General features: G+C 40.6%; 1 protein-coding gene and 1 non-coding gene across 2 annotated transcripts in view; both read left to right on the top strand.

Annotated features, from left to right (window-relative positions):
• LOC131220263 (protein SIEVE ELEMENT OCCLUSION B-like) overlaps window positions 1–13343 on the top strand; it is a 49424-nt gene that overhangs the window by 33587 nt on the left and 2494 nt on the right. The window contains exons 6-7 of the mRNA XM_058215215.1: window positions 1658–1794; window positions 2690–3108. Of these exons, the coding sequence (XP_058071198.1) occupies window positions 1658–1794; window positions 2690–3108 (556 nt within the window). The remainder of the gene's footprint in view (window positions 1–1657; window positions 1795–2689; window positions 3109–13343) is intronic.
• On the top strand, window positions 11783–11889 carry LOC131222097 (small nucleolar RNA R71). The gene has a single exon (XR_009159805.1). It is a non-coding gene; the product is annotated as a small nucleolar RNA R71 (small nucleolar RNA).

The following is a 13343-nucleotide window of genomic DNA, read 5'->3' as shown; positions in this document are numbered from 1 at the left end:
CTAAGGTGCACGGCATTATAAAAAACAGTAGGGAAGATGATGTCGATGTTGAAACCTTCCTGGAGCCCACCGTGATATTTATTTTCCTTCGTAGGGTCACGCAGACATAGATGAAGGAAAGCGCAGCGAGTGTTGGATGTGCTTCAATCATGGATTTGTACTAAAATGAGTTTGAAAAATGAATGGATGGCGTGGGTTTGGTCAGGACGCTAGCGTCCGGTCAGATATATTCAAGTAGTGGGTCCCTCTTTGCTATGATTACTGACCAAAAATTGCACTCCTGTCAGATCCATGGTGCTTTTGGTGCTGAATGCCTATCATTGGCAAAATTTCTATTAATCGCCCCTGGGCAGGCCATTGATTTTGTTGTTACGACCTTACAAACCATAAATCCATTGGCATGAGCCTTCCCTTCTGCACATCCACCTATTGAAACCTTGGAATCACTGTGAAAATCTGCATGGATGTTAGATATTTGGAATGGGTAATCCAGGTGAGCCCTAAAAATTTAGACTAGGATGGCAAGGTGAGATAGTGATTCTGCACTGTCCATCTAGTTTTGGTCCTCTCTATAGTTGGTCAGCTTGTTTAAAAATCCGACCACACAAACAATCCTAGTCATCAGGACATCGTGTTGAGTGCTGATCATAAGCACTTTTTAGTGATATGCATTGACAAATGTGATTGATGCTAATGTTTGTTGTGATTTTTTTTAGAATAAAAAATAAATTTCAAAAATAAAAGTTATTTTTAGAAAGTAAATAAATATATTAATTATTTAAACTTTCCATAAATAGTGTGTATAACCAGTCGGTAAGAGAAGGGGTTTTTGCTTATGCAACCAGGGTTCAAATCTCCTCGAGGACGGTGCGAAGCACCGTCCGTGCACTCGTGCGCGTGGCATGGGCTGTAGGGCTGCTTGGGCGCTTTATTAGGCGCACTTAGCATGTCGCAAGGAGCAATAAGAGCCTTAGTCTTTTTGGCACACGGTTCAATTTTTTGGGCCATGGTATCCTGATCTTTTATTACCTTTTTTTGCTAATTGAGAGTAATTGTAACATGATTGTACATGTGGCATCTATGCCATGTGTCGCTTATGTGGATACAGTTTTTCCTATTGATATAATTGCTCCTGTCTAAATGGGTACAGAAATAACTGTCATATGACATAGAGTCATATCCTTTCATGGAAAGGCAATAATTTGCTGTGAATGGGTATGGATTTCTTGAAGAAGCTCTTAAGCACCTCTTCAGGAAGAAATCCATGACCCTTCAGTTGATATAAATCCTGGATACTATAATCCAGAAGTATGGACACTCTTAATCATTGATATTATATCATCTTCTGTGCAATTACTCTCGATCTAATCTTTTGCTGAATATTTTCTGAACGTCTTAAGGCATATAAGTGTCAAAACTAGAGATCTGTTCAACACTTAAATGTGCAAATTTTCGTGTTAAAAAATGGATTGAGAGTTCATTGTATCCTGAAGACAATTTGCAGATTTCCTTCGTTTGCACTTGCTGGAATTTTCAGAAAAAGGGCAGCAAATCTGTCTTGAGAAATCGACTATTCAAGTCGAGCCTTGAACCCGATAGATCTGATCGTTTTCTTCTATCCTCCGTTGTGTATTGAATTTTCTAACAATGTCTACAGGTAAGAAAAAAAACATGGAAGGTATTCAGGTAATCATACGCCTCTTGGAAATGAAACACAGCGACAACGTGAAAATTCTCAAGGAATTGATTCACTCCGAATATGTGTATCTTCACTATGGCGGCAGCGAGAAAAGGGTTTGCACTAAACACCAATGCAAAGTTTCTTACTTTTTCTCCTCTGTGTTTGATTAAAAACATCAATGTTTTAGAAGACTATCAAGCATAAAAAATAAATAAAACATGGTTTCTAATTTTTTATTTTTTATTTTTTATTTTTTATTTTTTTATTTTTATTTTTTTAATGGTGAAACATTATTTGCAACTGTTTCTAGAAATGTAACAACTCAGTCGTGGTGTTAGGTAACAAAAACGGCCCGTTAAATCACAACCATTGTTCTCATAACAGTTGCCATTATCTTCTAAATTGTAGCTGTTGCAATATAGCCGAGGCATTTCGTAAGAGTATGATGGGGTTGCCTTATAGAGTGTATATTTCCATTTTTCACTAAAAACATTAGTTTCTTAGGAGTTTGAACACCCGGTCAAGGGTTCGAGTATCCATAGGTGGTGAAATCCCACTGCGGTGTGAGTGTGTGGGGGTGTATGTGTGTGTAAAGAAAAAAAAAAAGCCATAAGCTTCTTTGTAACTCTCTCTCTCTCTCTCTCTCTCTCTCTCTCTCTCTCTCTCTCTCTCTCTCTCTCTCTCTCTTTTTCCAAATATGGGCACTATCAACATTTCTAAAAAGAACTTGTTTCTTTCACTTGAAAGAGTTTTTCATCAAACAAGTAGGAGGAATAGTTTCAGTTAATATTAGTGAAAGGGACATTTTTTTTTCAAAAAAATAAAAATAAAATGATATTAATACGAAATTAATCTCTAACAATGCTATTTAATACTATTTGGTTTAGAATACCCTTGAACAATATCAGATTATGAATTAGTAATCATATTCATAAAAATTCTATTTCATTGAATCAGACGTGTCTGTACTGGTACCTCCACAGTTGTTGTCTTTGTTCTGGAATGCAGGTTAACATGGAAGAACAACTGAAAAAGAAGACGGTGATACTATTCATTTCGGATCTCGACATCTCCCATGTGGAGTGTGAGGTTCTGACTGAAATCTGTAAATGTCCGTCGGATAGGCAATACGAAATGGTTTGGCTACCAGTCATAGATGGGTTGGCCGAGTTGCCTATTGAGAAAGAAAAGCAGTTCAAAGATTTGGTATCATCAATGCCGTGGTACTCGGTGCATCACCCATCCGCGCTAAATCCTGCAGTCATAAGGTTCATCAAAGAAGTGTGGAATTTCGAGAAGAAACCGCTGTTGGTAACTTTAGATGGCCGAGGGAATGTGGTGTGTTGCAATGCACTTCACATGATGTGGATATGGGGCAACCTGGCCTTCCCTTTCACTGATTCCAAGGAGGAAGACCTTTGGAAAGAGTAGACTTGGACGGTCAAGTTCTTAGTGGAACAAATCGATACTGAGATACTTCAATGGGTATGACTCGTTTCTCCTATTTCATGTCATTCGCATCGATCCATTTGGTTTCACCACCTGATGCACTTATATATATACATAAAATCAGTAATAGCTTGATGTATTGATCAAGTGCTAATACTTTCTTAGATAGGCGAGGGATGGAGAGTACATTTGCTTCTATGGAGGAGAAGACAAGGATTGGATTAAGCAATTCATAGATGCAATGAAAAGTGTGAAAACTGAATCTCAAAGCCCATAAAGATGGTATATGTGGGAAAGAGAAACTCCAAGGAATTCCAATTGAAGGAGATGTTCACACCCCAAGTGCAGGGTTGTGATGTAGTAATAAACTCGGTAAGACCGAGGTCGAATCCACAGGGACTGATACCTGTACGTTATCTGAAACCAAGTAGAACTAGAACTAGACTAAGATGCGATCTAAACAAAATAGAATTTAAGAAATAAGTGTGGAAGAATGATCTAAAACTTTAAGGAATTCAGAGAAAGTAAGCTAGGGATTCAGAGGATCCACTTGTAGAGATCAGGGAGATTTTATGCCAGGATCACAAATTATGGAAATTTACTGAACTGCCATTGATATAGGTTTCAAGAGATGAAAGGTGTATGAATTAGAATGGATTCCATCACCAAACCATGCCCAGGAGACAAAGCAAACAACAGAATTAATCTAAATATCAATCAATCAACATGCCATGAAGGTCAGGAAGGTACTGTCATCCTACCATACCCATGGGACAATGATGAACAACAGGGCTTCCTGACTTCATAAATGTAAAAAGAAGAAAGAAATATTCAAAGCCATTGCAAGCCCATTGTAATTTTAGTCACAACATGCCATTAAAAACTAAAAATATTTCTATAAAATTAAATAAAAAATAATCTCTTCAATCTAATCAAAGGGCACCAGCAATATCTCTCCCATCAGGCTACAAGCTTCACCCCTTAGCCCTAGCTGAGAGGTTTAGCCACTCATGATTGGGCTAGATCTCATACTAAAATAGAGAAAAAGAAAGAAGAAGAAAACAATGAAGAAAAGAAAAAAAAACACCACTCTACTCCCTGTCTCTTTCTCTCTTCGCGTCTAAAACTCCAACTCCTCTGCTGTTTCACGTCCTCAGCCACGTCCAGTAGAAATCCCAGCCGCTGTTTCTCTCCAGCAGCCTTAAAACTCAGCCTCCCCTCTCTTCTTCACAACCAAAACCGGCTCCCCCCCACTCTGCTCGTTCACTCCTTTCTTTTATACAACCAGGGGCGGAGAAGAGCTGGAGTCCCAGTCGAGCTAGCTGCGGAAACCCCTTACGCGTAGTAGAGACGCAACTTTCCTTTTCACTGTGGTGTTGATGGGGCACACGATCAATGATATCAGTAGAATCCGTCCCATCCATTCGATTTATCTCGAAAAACTAGTCTGAGATGGACGGTTTTATTTCAATGTTGATGTGGCCCACTTGATTTTCTGATTTGCCGTCTAATTTATGTTTGAACGGTTAAGATCTGCTGTCTGATGTATTTTGCAATTTCTCCGCCTAGGTGAAGGTCTTGGCCACCTTTCAGAGCAGATGAACGGCTTGGATCATCGAGAAGGGTAATGATGGTGGCCCACTGAGTTTCGTCCGCAAGCTCTGTTTGCGAACAGAGCTTGCGCAGACCTTGCGCTGGCTGTCGGTGGAGCCCATGAACACTGTCATAAAGAGAATCCTCTCCGTTCATTCAACTCGTGGCGAAAAAACAGTAAGAAACACGCATTTTTTCTTGATTTTAGTGTGGCCCACCGTATCTTCTACTCCGCCGTTCATCATACATTGAACGGTTAGGATTATGCAGAACCTTCCATGGTGGTAAAAAGACACCTAGGCGAGGGTCTACCCCAACCTCTCGTCACAATGGACGGTCCAGATCTTCGTAATAAGCGCTGATTGGGGCCCACTGCTGAAAAACGGACGGACGCTGTCCGTCCGCTGTTGCCGCGGAAGAAGAAGACGGGTCAGCCCGTCTTTGACCGGGCTGACCGTCCGGTGCGGCGCGGGCAGCGGTGCACTCTGTACACGCGCTGTGTATATAGAGTCCAGTGTGATGATCGTGAGAAATCTGCTCCGTCCATCCGCTTTGACACGTGGTTTAAACCGTGTAGAACAATTTTGAAGCATATCCGGATATCAGGCAGGCCCCACAGAATGATTAAAGGGCTGATCTGTCCATTGGGCCACTTCCACAGTGATCCAGGGGCTGAAATTTTACGTGTACGGTTTATTTATGGTCCTCAAGCCACGTGTGAAGTTTCGAACTGATCAGATGGTGGGAACCCTATGATCTTGCATTTTGGACACTTTTCAGGCCACTTGAGCTTCGATTCCTCAATTTCCGCGGACCCCTGGTGTATAATTTCGTCGCTCTTGGTCTTCTGGAGTCCGTCCCCTGCTTTAGTGTCATCAGATCGGTAAATCCATGCTTTTTAGTGTCCTTTCCCAGTCTGAAGACGCCCTGCATCACAAATTCAATTAAATTAGGCTATTAAACGGTGTCATGCTTGTAAATTCATGCAATAAATGGGTCTGATATGCAATATTTGACCCTCAACATAACCCCCAACCAGCATTTTGCTAGTCCCGAGCAAAGTATGCGAAAAAATAAGTTGAGAATTACAGGAGAATTTCTATGAACTCGAGTGATTTTGGAAAACAATCTAGATATTCAGAATTCAACAATTCATGAATGTTGGGCCTTACTCTCTCCTAGACTCAAACACACGGTAAGCTTCATTCAAAGTATTAGTCCCTTAATTAGAAATAATCCTAAACATTGAGTTCCACAGATGTAAAGTGTAATCCCAACTTTCAACATTAATATTCAATTCTTTATTTCAGGATATCGTTGGTAATCAACAAGAGAATTCATAATAACCAAAGCTTGCCTCAAAGATCATCTTTTCATTTCTTTCTTCTTCTTTTTTTTTTTTTTTTTTTTTTTTTTTTTTTATTCACTAAAAACAAAGAAGGGGAATGAAGTCCACACTTATAGGGAGCAAACCTATAGTGAAGATTCTTTGCCTAACCTTTCTCAACGGTATCTCTTCCTTTTAATTGATCTTGACGGGCAATTGTTCAAATTGATTCCTTCTATGCTTACTGATCACCAAATTAACCCTTCAGTTTCAAACTGAAATCTTAATGTGTAAGCGAGATGTGACATGTGAAATCATGACTCAATCAATGTTTACAACTTCTAATCATGGATTAATAATTAAACTTAACTGTGAAATCTAACGAGCAACTGAATCCAAGAGCAGTAAATCACCAACATTCCATATCCTGTAATTCTAAATCAAAGATGGTTGTCAAATCACTTTGAGTTCACCAGAAAGTCTAGAAAAAATTTAAAAATTTTCACACTTTTTGCTCAAGATGAAAAAACACTGATTAGGTAACCTAATCTCCCACCCCCAACCAAAAATCTACATTGTCCTCAATGTAAAAAAGAAATAGACATGCAATGCACATGAGACAACGGGAAAAAATAAATAGGAGTGATGGAAAGATAGTACCTGGATGATGAATCGTGAGAGACTTTCCAAGAGATCGCAGCATGGAATCCAGTCAGCACGAGAGAGAAAATAAAACAAAACTAACAAAAATAAAATCCTACCTATACCACTTTCGCAGGTGCTCTCGATTGCATTTAGCGCATGCAACAAGCCTTTAAACCCCTAGGTTACCCCTAGTGGACGAGTTGTAGTCTCGTGAGGATTTGCAGTAATGTTACCCACAAACATTGAACTTGCTAGGAAAATGAAATAAGTTGAAAAGCTGGGTTGCCTCCCAGGAGCGCTAAGTTTAACGTCTTCAGCCAGACCAAAGCAACTACCATAATCCTATGAAAACGATAAACCTACCTATACCTCCATCAGACTAGGAGATCAGTCCTGGTAAACAGGATCGGTCAGAGGCATGGACATGTCCTCTGAATCAAATTTCTCGACAAATGGCTTTAAACGATGTCCATTTACTTTAAACTCCTTGCCATTGTCGGGATCTCTTATCTCGACGGCCCCATGAGGATAAGCAGTAACAACAATGTAAGGGCCGGTCCAACGAGATCGAAGCTTACCCGGAAAGAGATGTAATCGAGAATTATACAAAAGGACTTTCTGGCCTGGCGTGAATGATTTTCGTAGAATATGTTGATCATGAAACGCCTTCATCCTGTCCTTGTAAATTCTCGAATTCTCGTATGCGTCGTTCCGGATTTCTTCAAGTTCATTCAATTGAAGTTTGCGTAGCGAGCCAGCGTTGTCCAGATTGAAATTAAGATTTTTGATCGCCCAGTACGCTTTATGTTCCAGCTCCACAGGCAAGTGACAAGCTTTCCCATAGACAAGTCTAAAGGGAGACATTCCAATAGGAGTTTTAAAGGCAGTACGGTATGCCCATAAGGCATCGATCAATCGGATTGACCAATCCTTACAATCAGGGTTAACCGTTTTCTCCAAAATGTGTTTAATCTCCCTATTAGAAATCTCGGCTTGTCCACTTGTCTGTGGATGGTATGGGGTGCTCACCTTATGAGAGATACCGTATTTCTTCATTAAGCTCTCAAATGGTTTATTACAAAAGTGTGAGCCCCCATCACTAATGATGGCTCGAGGCGTTCCGAATCGAGAAAGGATGTTCTCTTTCAGGAATTTAATGACCGTGCGATGGTCATTCTTTCGACACGGAATCGCTTCAACCCATTTAGTGACATAATCCACGGTGACTAAAATATACAGATTTCCAAACGATTGGGGAATGGTCCCATGAAATCGATGCCCCAGCAATCAAATGCTTCAATGATAAGGATGAGACTCAAAGGCATCATATTTCGACGGGACAATGCTCCCAATTTCTGACAACGCTCACAAGCTTTGCAAAACTCATGAGTGTCCCTGAACATAGTGGGCCAGTAAAAGCCACACTGCAGAATCTTGGCCGTGGTCTTTTTAGCAGAAAAGTGACCACCACAGGCCTCGGTGAAAATAGATGACACTTCGATGCTCATCGTCTGGTACACATCTCTTTAGAATTTGGTCCGGGCAATATTTAAATAAGTAAGGATCATCCCAGGAAAAAGTTGCGCACCTCGGTGAAAAATTTCTTCTTATCTTCGCAGTCCACTGCGGTATAGCACCCGTAGCAAGATAATTAGCAATATCGAACCAAGGTGAATGGGAGACTCGAACAATTGTTCATCGGGAACATGTCATTGATATGGGTCGCCTCAAGGGAATCAGAGGTATTAAGGCGAGAAAGGTGATCAGCCACTATGTTATCTACTCCCTTTTTATCTTTAATTTCCAAATCAAATTCTTGGAGTAGAAGGATCCATCTTATCAAGCGGGGCTTAGAATCATTCTTAGAAAGAAGATACTTCAGTGCCGCATGATCTGTATATATAATGATCTTGGATCCGATCAGGTAGGACCTAAATTTGTCCAAGGCGAACACTACGGCTAAGAGTTCCTTTTCCGTAGTCGAGTAGTTCACTTGGGCAGGATTTAGAGTCCTACTTGCGTAGTGAATGACGTAGGGCTTCTTGTCTTTTCTCTGGCCTAGGACCGCCCCAAGAGCATAATCAGAAGCGTCGCACATAAGCTCAAAAGGAAGGTTCCAGTCGGGTGGCTGCATGATAGGTGCAGTGGTTAATGTGCCTTTAAGCTTGGTGAAAGCTTCCTGGCATTGCTCAGTCCACTCGTACGGAACATCCTTTTGAAGAAGATTACATAATGGACGAGAGAGGAGACTAAAGTCCTTTATGAATCGCCTGTAAAACCCTGCGTGTCCTAAGAAGGATCGCACGTCTCTGATGTTCTTGGGTGGAGGTAGGTTAGAGATAAGATCGATTTTTGCCTTATCTACCTCGATTCCTTTAGACGAGATGATATGTCCAAGGACAATTCCCTTCTGAACCATGAAATGGCACTTCTCCCAATTAAGTACCAGGTTCTTTTCTTCACATCTTTTCAGCACACATTTAAGACTTTCCAAGCACTTGCTGAAAGATGGACCGTAAACAGAGAAATCGTCCATGAAGACCTCTAGATATTGCCCCACCATATCAGAAAAGATACTAAGCATACATCGCTGAAAGGTGGCAGGGGCATTACATAGTCCGAATGGCATCCTTCGATAGGCAAAGGTGCCGTAGGGACATGTAAATGTGGTCTTTTCCTGGTCTTCAGGGGCTATCTCTATCTGGTTATAGCCCGAATACCCGTCAAGAAAACTGTAATAGGAATGACCAGCTAACCTTTCCAGGATCTGATCAATGAATGGTAAAGGAAAGTGGTCTTTCCTCGTGACGGTATTTAACTTCCTGTAGTCAATGCACATTCTCCAACCAGTAGTGACTCTAGTTGGCACGAGTTCATTATTAGCATTGGCTACGATGGTGATTCCAGACTTCTTAGGAACCACTTGAGTTGGACTCACCCATTGACTATCAGATATAGGGTATATAATACCCACGTCCAGTAGTTTAAGAACCTCGGCCTTAACCACTTCCTTCATGTTTGGATTTAGTCTACGTTGTGGTTGCCGAGCGGTCTTTGCATTATCCTCAAGATATATGTGGTGAGTACAAATCGAGGGATCGATTCCTTTGAGGTCCGCTATCGTCCATCCCAGGGCTCCTTTATGCTCAATGAGAGTAGATATAAGCATACTCTCCTGTTCTTTCTCCAGGTGGGCAGAGATCACCACCGGGTATGTCTCATCTTGACCTAAATATGCATATTTCAAATCAGAGGGCAAAGGTTTTAAGTCAAGCTTCGGCGGCTTGAGGTTAGACGGCAGAGGCACTACATCAGTTTGTGGTAATTCTTCAAATTGTGGCCTCCATCGGTTAACTTCAAGTACCGGTGCAGTATCAAGCAAGGCGCACGTCTTCCTAATCATGTCATCATCAAAATCATGGGAGTGGGCCAGGCACGTCTCTAGATGGTCGGAGGATAAGGTCAGAGGTGTCGTATCTTCCACGAAAGAGTCAATCATGTTAATATCGTGGAAATCGTCATCATCCTCTGAATTGCTGCCGTTATTGAAAAAAATGTTTGACTCCAATGTCAAATTTCCAAAAGACATAGTCATGATACCATTCCTGCAATTGATAATTGCATTTGACGTGGCAAGGAATGGGCGACCAAGAATGACGGGAATCTGAGTGCTCATGTTATTGATGGGTTCGGTGTCCAGGATGATAAAGTCTACAGGGTAGTAAAATCTATCAACTTGGACCAACACATCCTCAATTATCCCTCTTGGTACACGAACAGAGCGATCAGCAAGTTGTAGTGTGGTTAGGGTGGGTTTTAATTCACCCAAACCTAATTGTTTGTATACCGAGTAGGGAATCAGATTGACGCTCGCTCCTAAGTCAAGAAGTGCGTGATCAATTCGATGGTTCCCGATTACACATGATATGGTTGGGCTACCGGGATCCTTAAATTTCTGCGGCACGTCTTGCTTCAGGATGGCACTCACTTTCTCAGTCAAGAAGATTTTCTTTTGAATAATTTTCCGTCTTTTGGTCGTGCATAAGTCTTTCAGGAATTTGGCATATGAAGGTATCTGTTTAACGACATCAAGTAGAGGAATGTTGACTTTCACCTGTTTCAACACCTCTAGAATATCCTGAGAGTTAGAGAGAGGTTTTGGTGAAACCAACCGTTGGGGGAATGGAGCAACTGGCTTCTCTAGAAGTTCCGGTTCCACTTTTTGTGGGGCATCACTGGATCCATCATTGTTGTCCTCTTTTGGTTCTTGGGGCTTTTCGAGCCTAACCGGAAGAGTTTTATCAATGATCTTCCCACTCCTAAGAGTGGTGATGGATTTAGCATGCCCCATCTGATTTGAAGAGCTGGGATCATTATTCTCGTACTGCGGTTTAGGATTGGGGAGAGGTTGTGCAGGAAGCATCCCCTTTTCTATAACCGTCATACGAGAATCTATCTTTTGCATAAAATCTGTAATTCCTCGCATTGCCTGAGCCAGCTCTTGTATGGGATTTTGAACCGGTTCCTCTTGAGGTTTCACTTGATTTGGATTTTGATTGAAGAAACCTGGAGGAGTCGCCGTTTGTCCATTTCTCCAACTGAAGTTCGGATGATTTTTCCAGCCAGGATTATATGTGTTGGAGTTAGGTCCAGTAAAAGGTCTTTGATAATTATTTACGGCATTGGCTTGTTCATTCAACACTCCTCGAAAGGCAGGTATTGTAGGACAGTTTTCAGTTGTGTGAATGTTGCAATCACAGATGCCGCAAACAATTTCATTGACCTTATCTTTCTTTCCTTCCATGGCCTCAACTTTCCTTATGAGCGTAGTCACTTTACACTTGAGATCATCCTCTTCTTTCAAGAGATATAATCCACCTTTTTCCTTTAATTGAGTCGGCCTAGACGTGGTGTTCGACTTTGGGTAATAGTCCCAAGATTGTGTTTTTTCAGCCAAACTGTCGAGGTAGTCCCATACCTCGTCGACATCTTTATTAATGAACTCTCCATTACACATTGTCTCGACCATTTGGCGCATGGAAGATGTCAGTCCATCATAGAAAAAATTTGTAATGCGCCACGTTTCAAACCCGTGTTGTGGGCATGAACTGACCAAATCTTTGAACCTTTCCCAACATTGAAAGAATGTTTCATCTTCCTTTTGGGCAAAGTTCATGATTGCTTTTCTGAGGGTAATTGTTTTATGATGTGGGAAGAATTTTTTTATGAATTCCCTCTGCATATCGTTCCATGTGCCAATGGATCTAGGACGCAGTGAATGTAACCACGTCTTAGCTTTCTCTTTTAAGGAAAAAGGAAAGAGTTTTACCCTGTATCTTCAGATACATTAGGAAAACATAATGTAGCTATTATCTCATCGAACTCTTTCAAATGTAAATATGGACTTTCAGATTCAAGTCCATGGAATTTGGGAAGGAGCTGGATAACTCCTGGCTTGATGTCCATTTGTCCTATGTTTTCAGGAAAAATCATGCATGAGGGCATACTCACTCCCGCCGGTTGCAGATAATCTCGTAAGGTACGAGGCGGGGGTGCCTGTTGCACCTCATTCTCATCTTGGGTATCCTCCACCCTGGGTGGAAGTGGAGGAGGTTGGTCTTCAGCCATAACCTCAGTTAACTCAAGGGATTTCGAGTGGTGTCTAGTCCTGCGATGGATAGTCAACCCCTCAACCAGTCCTCCTTCAGTCAAGAGACATCGAGTGTCGTCACGGGCCCACTTGGGCATGAAAACACTCGCAGCCCTCGATTAAAAACCTAATCCTAAGAAAGGAAAAGAAAATCTAGAAAGAAAGAGAGAGTTGGAAAGAAATTACCAAATTGGAGTCTTGAGTTAAAACCTACAAAATAAAATAAAATAAGTTAGATTCTAAAAAGAGAAGAACAATTCTTTAAAAGAAAGATAGAAGTGAACTAGCTTCTAAAAGAAAGAATTCCTAAAAGAAAGTGAAAATTTCTAAAATAAGTTAAGAGAGTCCTAAACTAGAAAGTAGATTACTAAAAGAGAAGTGAAAAATAGAAAGTAGGGAAGGAGCTTACCGAATTAGAAATTTCTATCTTAAAGGCCTACAAAATAGGAAGGTTAGTTTCTAAACAAAAAATTCTAAAAATAAATTAAGAAACAAATTAGATTCTAAGAGAGTTAAAATTACTAAAAATAAAGGTAGAAAGTTAATTAAGAAATAACCTAGTTTCTATTTCCTACAGATGAGAGGATACTAGAATTAGAAAATTTCTAAGATTTAAACCTTAATTCTAAAAACAGAAAAAGTAGAGAATTTTAGGAAAGAATTACCAATTTAGAAATTTATGTTAGGATCCTACAAAACAGGAAACAAGTTAGTTCTAAAAATCAAATAGAAATAAAAATCTAAACTAATCCTAATCTCAAACTAATTCTAAAACTAATTAATTTCAAAGAATCGTAACCGTCAGTCCCCGGCAACGGCGCCAAAAACTTGTTCACACCCCAAGTGCAGGGTTGTGATGTAGTAATAAACTCGGTAAGACCGAGGTCGAATCCACAGGGACTGATACCTGTACGTTATCTGAAACCAAGTAGAACTAGAACTAGACTAAGATGCGATCTAAACAAAATAGAATTTAAGAAATAAGTGTGGAAGAATGA

The sequence above is a fragment of the Magnolia sinica genome, chromosome 12 (genome assembly GCF_029962835.1).
Source record: "Magnolia sinica isolate HGM2019 chromosome 12, MsV1, whole genome shotgun sequence".
NCBI lineage: Eukaryota > Viridiplantae > Streptophyta > Magnoliopsida > Magnoliales > Magnoliaceae > Magnolia > Magnolia sinica.
Note: the sequence above shows the minus strand (reverse complement) of the source record. Positions and strands in the feature narration are given on the sequence as shown.